Here is a 10,262-nt window from a genome sequence, read left to right as displayed (position 1 = left end):
CTAGCCTTGAGCTGAAGAACTCAGGGACAGCACCCAGGCCCAGAGTTCAAGCCCCGCAACCAAAAAAAAAAAAAAAAATACACCAAGAAGCAAATGTATAGCATGGCTGAGGCAGGAGGAACAGTAAGACTATTGTCACCCTTACCCCCACCAAAAAAAGGAAATCAAGATGGTAGAATTTATATCACGTGTATTTAATCACAATAAAAAGTTGGAAAAACAGACAACATAATATGAAGTTTTATGTTAGACTTCAGTTATGTTATCAGCATTTTATTTACCTATACATTTAAACATCTGCATTAATGCCTCAAGTTTGCAGAATTAACAGCAAATCACAATCAATACTTAAAAGTTTTTGATATTCCTTCTTGTTTAGAAAAAAACTGATTTCTCTAGCACTTACCTAAACTTGTGGGCTTGATGAGAACATCAAGGACATCATAAAACGGCAGGTTTTTTAACTGTACATCAGGATGGACAGGAGGAATTGGAGGAGATGGTTGCTGCATCTCAAATGTGGGCTTAGTATCTTGAAGCAGCACAGAACCAACAGGAGATGACGGCGAGTGAGGTGTAACTGATGTGGAAGGCAACGAGTGGATTCCAGCCACAGCCAAGTCAGGTTCTACAGGTGATGAACTACCATCCAAATTGAAAACAGATGACTTGATTGTGGATAAATCAGTAAGTCCTTCAAGAGTCCGTGGATATCGGCGTCTATACAATTCTCGGATTTTAATCTGAACCGCAGGGCTACAGCCGCTCTTCAATAAATGCAGCGCCCTCATCAGGAGGTCATGCTTGCGTCCACTTTTATTTCGTCCAGCAAAGCCTAATAACACTTGTAGTTCAGAAACCCTAAAACTAGAAACCATATTCTAAAAGAAAAGAAAAAAAAGCCACCAGTCATATTTAAGCACATAAAAATTGCAAAATCTGACGTCTCCTGTAGTCCATCAATTTGCATGTATTAGTAACCAGCATTACATATACTAGCTAGAATCATTAATATTCATGAAGCCAATTTTGATAAAAATATAAAAACTATGTTGTTCAAGCCTCAAGATTGGCACTGGCACGCACGCGTGCGTGCACACACACACACACAAACAATATATATTCTAAAATATTAAACTAATCTCAAGCACAGTAGTACATGTCTATAATCCCTGCACTCAGGAGGAGTGAATGGAAACAGGAGGATCTTGAGTTCTAGTCTATAAAGTTACTTCTAGACTAGCTTCAACTACCAGAACTTGTCTCAAATAAATAATGTTTTTTTCTTTGTTTTTGGTTTTTTGTTTTTGTCTGTCGTGGGGCTTGAACTCTGGGACTGGGTGCTGTCCCTGAGCTCTTCAGCTCAAAGGCTAGCACTCATCGTTTGAGCCACAGTGCCACTTCCAGTTTTTTGGTTATTTGGAGATAAGAGTCTCATATGTTTGCTGACCAGGCTGGCTTTGAGCCACGATCCTCAGATCTCAACCTCCAGAGTAGCTGGGATTACAGGTGTGAGCTACCAGTGCCCAGCTTTAAGTAATAAGTTTTTAAAAATCATATACATATTATTTAGCAGTAAGTTAAACTTCTAAAACAAGATTCTCAGCCTGGTATTCAAGTGAGAAAAAGCCCTCTGAAGAGTAAGGAACTTGTTCTTGAATGTTAAACTTAAGCTTTACAAATATCACCTTTTTTTATTCAACAAAACCTAGTAAGTACTAACCACTTGCTCCCCCATAGTCTCAAGAATCTGGCTACTTAGTGGTTCACAGTCAATCTGTAAACCACAACAGTCAGAAAGATCAATGGGGAGGATGGGAAGGAAAGAATGAGAAAATGAGAAAGAGGGAACAGCTTACATTAAGCAAAAGGAAAAAATATGTGCGTATCACTCCATTTGGAAGAAATAGTTATATTGTCAAAGTTAGTAGAGTTCAAAAGCTTTATAGACTATGATAATGACAATTTATCTCATGAAGGTTAAAATGTATTTGTGACTTTAGCTAAGTATCACTGTCCCACAATATTGTGAAATTTATATAATTACTTAATCTCAATAAAGAAAATTTTAAAAAAAGATCAATGGAGGGTTGCAGGGGTTGGGCAGGGCAGAGCAGAGCAGAGACAGACACAGAGACAAGACACCGAGGGGCAGACCCAAAGAGAAAGTAGATCTCTTGAAGGTGACCAAAGCCCTTTTAGAGCCTTATCTCAGGACACCCTCTGCTTACTATATCTTTTGGTTTCCCCATCTTCCTAGATCAGTAAAGAATATCCATAACAGCCTGGATTACTTTCAATAAAGAATAAAGATCTTATTTGGGTGTCCAGAGGATGGCAGGGAGTTACAAACAAAAAGGAAGACAGAGATAAAGGCTTACAACCATGAATATGGAATTACTAGATTCTGAACAGCAGGTGGAATGGTCTTGAACTACAAAATGCTGAAAAGATAGACATACTACCAGAAACACAACTAAAGATAATGAATGGTCGGACTGTCAAAAGAACCCTATGGAAAACTACAGTTAAGAGGTCAAACCCTGACACCAAAAATTAGAACTCTGGAAGACTCGTTTCATCCCTCTGGTCATCAATTTTTACTTCAGAAGAACAATAACAACCATCTCATTTATTACTTACATAATGTCCCAAAATCTTAGAAAATAGGATTCTATGGATTTTTTTAAATAAGTTTTTGAAACAAGTTCAAAACTTGGTCCTTCTTATAGCATGTATTATAAGAAGGGTCATCAGAATAAGGCTAGCCCACTACAAATACTATTAAGAACGGATTTCTTGGAAGTGGCGCTATGGTTCAAGTGGTAGTGTGCCTTGAGCTGAAGAGCTGAGGGACAGCGTCCAAGCCCAGAGTTCAAGCTCCACAACTGACCCCATCCCCACCCCCGACACACACACAAAAAGAATGGATTTCTGAAGAAAGCAAAGGAAGGGGTGATATTGTCCAAAAAAAAAAAAAAAAAAGAAAGGTAGCCATTACCTGACGTTTAAAATGGTAAACTCTCTGTACAACACCTTAATAACAATAAAATCATATTAAATACACGCAAAGAATGAATTTCAACTATTTTCTTTCACTTATTTATGATGCCTACATCTTTGACATAATATTTTCAAAGCAGACTTTTTCCACTCTGTTCTGCTGCCTCCCCCAAGCTCCCATAATTTGCCTCTCAATATTTCAGAGTTACAACTGGTATTGGCTCTAGGTACAGAGTTTCTACACAGGGAAATATGTTGGTATAATTCTTTTTTTTTTTTTTTTAAGATATACAAGAGCTGGGCACTGGGCTCAGGTCTCTGATCTTAGTTACTCAGGAAGCTGAGGTTTGAAAGATCAAGGTTCAAAGACAGGTCAAACAGAAAAATCCATAGGATTCCATCCTCAATATAATCAACAAAAGGCTGAGCTGGAAGTATGGCTCAAGTTCTTGCTGAAGAAGCAAGAATGCCCCAAAAGCACAGGAATCTGAGTTCGAACCTCAGTATCAGAAAGAAAAGCACAAGTCTGAGGGTGTGGCTCAATGGTAGAGTATTTGATTTGCAGACACATAGTCCAAGAATCTATCTCTAGCCCCATAATTGGTAAACTGACTTCTTAAAAAAATAATAATATAAAAATTAAGAGTTTGAAGAAACCAATTTCTTTACATTTAAGATAATACAGAAAGCCAGGCACCAGTGGCTCACACCTGTAATCCTATCAACTTGGGAGACTGAGATCTGAGGATCGAGGTTCAAAGTCAGCCCGGGCAGGAAAAGTCTGTAAGACTCTTATCTTCAATAAACCACCAGAAAACCATAAGTGGTGCTGTGGTTCAAGTGATAGAGTGCTAGCCTTGAGCTGAAGAGCTCAGGGACAGTACCCAGGCCCAGAGTTCAAATCACACAACTGACAAAATAATAATGATGATGATAATAATAATATATAACAAAATTATACAAATGTGTAAGCTAATGTATTATTTAATAGAAAGAGTACATATACCAATGAAAGCAATCTGGAGTCACTACATTTAGAAAATATCTCACTGAACAGGAAAATGGTTACATGTAATCATCAATGAATAAAAATTTGAAACTTAAATATGAGATGAAAATAATAAAAATATGAAATGAACAAAAAATTAAATTTGGAGAAGCTCTAACACAGATACATATATCTGTCATGATACCTAACATGGGGGCAGAAAGTAAGGCTACTAAGGCTAACAAATCACATTTTTTAATATGGCTATTCTAGCTTAAAATATACTTCAGGGCCATGGTGGCTCATGCCTATAATCCCAGCTATTCAGAAGGCCAAGATCTGAGGATCACTGTTCAAAACCAGCGTAGGAAGGAAAGCCCTGGAGATTCTTATCTCCAATTAATCACCAAAAAGTCAGAAGTTCAGCAATGGCTCAAGTGGTAAAATGCTAGCTTTGAGCAAAGAAGCTCAGGGACCGTGCCAAGGCTCTTAGTCCCAGGACTGGGACACCCACATGCAGACATACCCAGACACCCAGACACACACACACACCCAGACACACCCAGACAGACAGACAGACACACACACACACACACACACACCCCTAAATCATTGTTCCTAAATAGCCATAAAGGAAGACCACAGATTAATATAATCAATGTGTCAAAAGAGCAACGACACTAATATGATTAAGAAAAATTGTATGCAAACTGAAAAGATGAACTAATTCCTAACTACTACTCATTTTAAAGGTCATGTCAGGATTTTACTCCTGGTTATATACTGGGAACGTCATTTATTCCCTATAATTAAGAGTCCTTAAATGGATCTTTTCTTTAAAATATAATGAATTCCCAGATGACAAAGATCAAGAATGAAACTCAGTTATTAAACAATAAAACCACACTACAATTTAAAATCTGTAAGACAAGCTGAAGCTTCAGAGAACACCCCCTGAATGTTTCTATTATATTATGCAATAAAGATGAAGCTGGGCATAATAGTTTAAACACCATAATTCCTAGCTACTCAGGAGGTATAGGCAATAGGCTTTTGAGTTTAAGGCTAGCCAGAGCAAAGGTAGTAAGGACACTCTTTCAACAACAAAAAAGGCTGAACGCTGGCTGCTCAAGTCTTTTAAACCTAGCTACTCAGACTTATGGTACTTTGTAGCCAGCCTGGGAAGAAAAGTCCATGAAACTCCATCTTCCGAATAATTAGAAAAAAGCCGGGCCATACAATGAAGGCTTAGTCACCAGTCTGTCAAACTACTGAGGTAACAGAACCTTTAGAGGGTACCTACTGGAAGGAAGTTGGGTCACTGGGTATAAAGACTGCCCCAGAAGTAGACCCAGTCTGTTTTCTGGCTGCCATGAGGTGAGCAACTAGGATATCATGTGTTCCCTGCCTGATGTTCAGCCTTACCACAGGCCCAACAAAAAGAAGCAACATAACCATGGACAGAAAGTTCTGAAACAACACCAAGATAAATCTTTCATCCTTATATAGTTGGTTATCTAAGGTTAATTGGTCACAGTGACAGAAAGCTGACTAACCCAGGGTAGAGAGGACAACTAAACTGATATTAATATGGCTTATTCTAGCTTATTATAATAATTAACCTTTTCATTTATAAAAGCAACACAATTTATAAACCAGTATCAATACATCAATGTTGCTGTGATTATAAACATTAAATTCCTCAAATGAGCTGGACATTGGTAGCTCAAGTCTATTATTCCAGTAACTCAGCAGGCTGAGAACTAAAAGATCTCAATTTAAAGCCAGCCCAGAAAGACAAATCTGAAAGACTTATCTCTAATTAACTAGCGAAATACTAAAGGTGAAGGTATAGCTCAAGTGGTAATCTGTCAGCCAAGCGAAAGAGCTAAGCAAGAGTATGATGCTTTGAGTTCAAGCCCCAGTATTCTCACATACATACAACAAAACAAGATAAAATCAAAATAAAAACAAAAGTCATCAAATATAGTTTAGTATAGAAATGTAAGAATGGTTTAACATAAAATTCATAAATTACTTGGGTAAGTTGTCTCTATACAGGAATGGATTTGTCCCAAAGTGGAACAACTACCTAGAGTTTAGAAGAAAAAGCAAACAAAATAGATGATATCTACAGTGATAGTTACATAGTACTTAATATGAATAAAATTATACACTACTCAAGACTTTATTCCAAATAATTTGTAGTGAGCTGGCATATGTATATGTGAAAAATGTTGCAGTTAATAATTGCTAAATTGGGCACTTGGGACATGAATAACTGAGCTTTCTGTCTTCAAAAGGCAAGATTGTTCATATAAATAAATGCTGGCTTTGCCAGGTACAGGTGCTTGTAATCTTACCTGCTTAGGAGGCTGAGATGTAAGGATCACAGTTTCAAGCTTGCCTAGGCCAGAAAGTCCACAAGACTCTTTATCTCCAATGAACCACCAAAAAGCCAGAAGCAGAGTTGTGGCTCAAGTGGTAGAAATTCAGCCTTTGGCAGAAAAAGCTGAGGGACAGGTCCTAGGCTCAGTACTGGCATCCACACACACATAAGTTTTTTTAGGGTGAAACTAGGTAAAGAACATATAAACACAGAAGGACTCTACTAACTTCTAAGTTTTTCTATATAAATCTAGAATATTCCAGATTTACAATCCTAGAACTCATATAGAAACCTAAAAGACTCCTAAAAAGAGCAATCCTAAGCAAAAAGAACAACATTAGAAACATCAGACTTCAAATAATTCTATAGAGAAATAGTAATAAAAACAGCATGATATTGGTACAAAAAGATAGAAAGACAAATGGAACAAAAGACTCAGAAAAAGAAAATCACACTACACCCATCAGATCTTTGACAAAGGACCCAAAAGCATATATTGGAAAAAGACAGCCTCTTTAATCAATGATGCTAGGAAAACTGATTTTTTTTTACATGCAGAAGACTGAAATCATTTTCTCTGGTTTAAAAAAAAATCAACTCAAATAGATGAAAGATCATATGTAAGTCCTAAAACTACAAGAACCACATGAAAAACTAAAAGACATTGAGATAGGTAATTATTTTCTAAATATGACTTCAACTACCCAGGAAATAAGAAAAAAAGATAAGTGGTACTGAATTAAATTGAAAGTTTCTACACATTCCCTCCCTTTGACACATGAAATTTTGTGATCTTGGATAAGAATGTGGTGACAAACTGCTATGAAAACTTCCCCTTATTGAAAATGGAGGTGAAGCTCAAGCATTAGCCTTGAGCAAAAAAGCTAAGTAAGAGTATGAGGCTCTGAGTTCAAGCCCCAGTTCTAAAACACAATTTTGTTTTCCTGTATTTTCTTTCCCTTTGTCAGCTTCTCTACCCCCATTAATGTTTTTACTTAATTGTATTTATTATAGCAAATTCTTTGTTCAGGATCAAATAGGTGTAAATAAACAAGATTCGACAAGTTTAAAAAAAAAGTCTTTGCTACCCAAACAATTACCAAAAGAGAAAAAAAACTTCATCTGCTATTCAATGGATAAAGAATTACAAAATACAGAGGTCAAGAAATCAAACAGCAAAAGGATAAATAATCCAATTAACAGGTAAATTAGTTGACAATTACAGTGACTAATACATGAAGAAATTCAATGTTCTTAGCCATAAAGAAAATGTAAACTACAGTAAGATTACATATCACCCAAATCAGAATGTCATCATCAAGCTGACAAGGACCTAAGGAAAAAAAGAACCTTTATACATTGCTGGTAGAAATGTAAACTGGTACAGTAGAAAGGTTCATCCATAAGACTAAAAACAGACCTCTTTTTTTTTTTTTTGGTCAGTCATTGGCTTTAACACAGGGCCTAGGCAAAGTCCCCTGAGCTGGGTGTTTTTTTTTTTTTTAGTTTGTTTATGTGCTAGCTCTTCCAGTTTTTTGGTGATTAACTAAGCACTAAAGAATCTCACAGCCTGCCCTGGCTGGCTTTGAACCATGATTCTTATATCTCAGCCACTTGAGTAGCTGGGATTAAGGGCATGAACCCAGCATCCTGCAGACCTACTCTTCTTTATGATGTCACTATAATACTACTAGGCATATATGCAAGAGTCTAAATATTATGTAAGAAAGACACTTACATAGATATGTTTACTGCAGAACTAGTCACAATGACTAAGTAGTACAATCAGCAGAGATGCCTAACTGATGAATGGATAAAGAAAATTATGGTTTATATATTTATATATACACACACCACTGAATACTGTTCAACCATAAATAAAATTATACCATCTACAAGAAAATGGACAGAACTGGAGATCACCATGTTAATAGCTATAAGCCAAACTTAAAAAGCCAAATATTGGGCTGGAGGCATTGCACAAATGATAATTATAACCAGCAGCAAGCAAGCAAGCTAAGTAAACTTGAAGCCCTAAAATAATAATATCAACAACAGCAACAAGAAGAGGAGGAAAAAGAAAAAGGAAAACCATTAAATATGGTATGTTCTGGCTTATTACTAGAGACCTAAGATGATGTTGATGTCAAGGACGATCAACAACAGTAGTGGTAATGTATGAATATAAAAGGGGGAACTTTCTTGTAGGAGATACAAGGGATTAAGCTAGCAGTAGGAAAAGGAGGCCACACTGAGGGTTTGTGAAGATCTAGCGTTATCTGTTACATACATGAAGACAGCATAATGAAACACACCAAATGTTTTGAAATGAAATGAATTTGTACAAAGTACACTGTGTATATACATTGAAATATCACATATTACAATGTATTTGAGTTCAAAAATTTTTTAAATACAATTAAGAAAATCATTCTATGGAGACTTAAAAATCCCCCTGATACACTCCCAATTTTTAAAAAGTTATTTTAAAAGACTAAAAACCATAGCTGGGTGTCCATGGTTCATGCTTGCAATCCTAGCTACTCAGGATGCTGAGATCTGGAGATTGAGGTTCAAAGTCACTTCAAGCAGGAAAATCCATGAGACTCTTCTCTCCAATTAAGTATCACAAAAGCTAGAAGTAGAGCTGTGGCTCAGGTGGTAGAGTGCTAGCCTTGAGCAGAAAAGTTCAAGGACAGTGGCCAGCCTTGACCCCTGGACCAGTTTAAAAAAAAAAAGAGAGAGAGACTGAAGATAAAACAAGTATTTAAGTTTTAGTTAATCAAAAATGTTAACTTGTTTTCAGGTAGGAAAGAAAAAAAGTGATTGTAGTTTAAATACAATTTCCCACAGAAGAACTAAGGCTTCTTGAAGGAATTAGCTGATTGTAGATCTGGAGTTGAAAATACACAAAAGGAGGATCCTAGAACTTTTTATTATACCAGAAAATAAAGGAGTTTTTCTAAGTCTACTGATCAATATTTTCTCATAAATATGTCCAAAAAACCCGTTAAGGCAAAGTTGCTGAGTTCAGTGTTTAAAATCAACATGGTACACTATCTTACTAGTTAAAAGTCCATTTGATCAAATCAATCAATGCAGAAAACAAATCTAATATCCAATCATGATTTTTAAATAATAGGTAGTTCCTCAACTGGATAAATACCATCTACAAAATACAGACACACATGCACACATACACATGCATACACACACCCTAGAGCTCCAATTTACTGAATGGTGAAGTGAATGTTAAGGATGTCTACCCACTCATACGACATAGTGCTCACTTAGAGTAGAATAAGAAAATGAACTGAAAGGTTTAGTAAGTTGAAAAGAAAAAAACTTGAAAACCATTTGCAGATGTCATAACTGGTCTACATAGGAATCTCAGCAAGTCCACAAAACTCCAAAAATTTACAAGCCAGTATGGCCAGATCACAGGCTATAAAGCCAATACACAAAAACTAATTACATTGTTCTATACTAATGAATATGTACAAACAAGTAAAAACAATCAAATTTATAACTGTTCTGAAGAAAATTAAAATACATATGTGAAAATCTAACATCTAAAACTTGTATTTGAAAACTACAAAACACTAGAGAAAGAAATCAAAGAGAATCTAACAAATTGACTCTTTAAGGAGACTATGGAGACTTTAAGGAGTCTATGGAGACTTAAAAAGCCAACTGGAAAGTTGGTTTACAAAAAAGTCAATTTTGCCGGGCGCTGGTGGCTCACACCTGTAATCCTAGCTACTCAGGAGGCTGAGATCTGAGGATCGAGGTTCAAAGCCAGCCCGGGCAGGAGAGACCGTGAGACTCCTATCTCCAATAAAACCACCAGAAAACCGGAAGTGGCGCTGTAGCTCAAGTGGT

At 36.5% G+C, this 10,262-nt stretch overlaps 1 protein-coding gene across 3 annotated transcripts in view; it reads right to left on the bottom strand.

The window, feature by feature from the left end:
* The window catches only part of Pias2 (protein inhibitor of activated STAT, 2), a 79,507-nt gene that overhangs the window by 53,609 nt on the left and 15,636 nt on the right, over positions 1–10,262 (bottom strand). For all 3 annotated transcript variants that reach the window (XM_013014895.1, XM_013014897.1, XM_013014896.1), the window contains one exon: positions 407–881. In XM_013014895.1, the coding sequence (XP_012870349.1) occupies positions 407–881 (475 nt within the window). The remainder of the gene's footprint in view (positions 1–406; positions 882–10,262) is intronic.

The sequence above is a fragment of the Dipodomys ordii genome, unplaced genomic scaffold, assembly GCF_000151885.1.
Source record: "Dipodomys ordii isolate 6190 unplaced genomic scaffold, Dord_2.0 Scaffold25, whole genome shotgun sequence".
Classification (NCBI taxonomy): domain Eukaryota; kingdom Metazoa; phylum Chordata; class Mammalia; order Rodentia; family Heteromyidae; genus Dipodomys; species Dipodomys ordii.
This window is presented reverse-complemented; position numbering and strand designations above follow the sequence as displayed.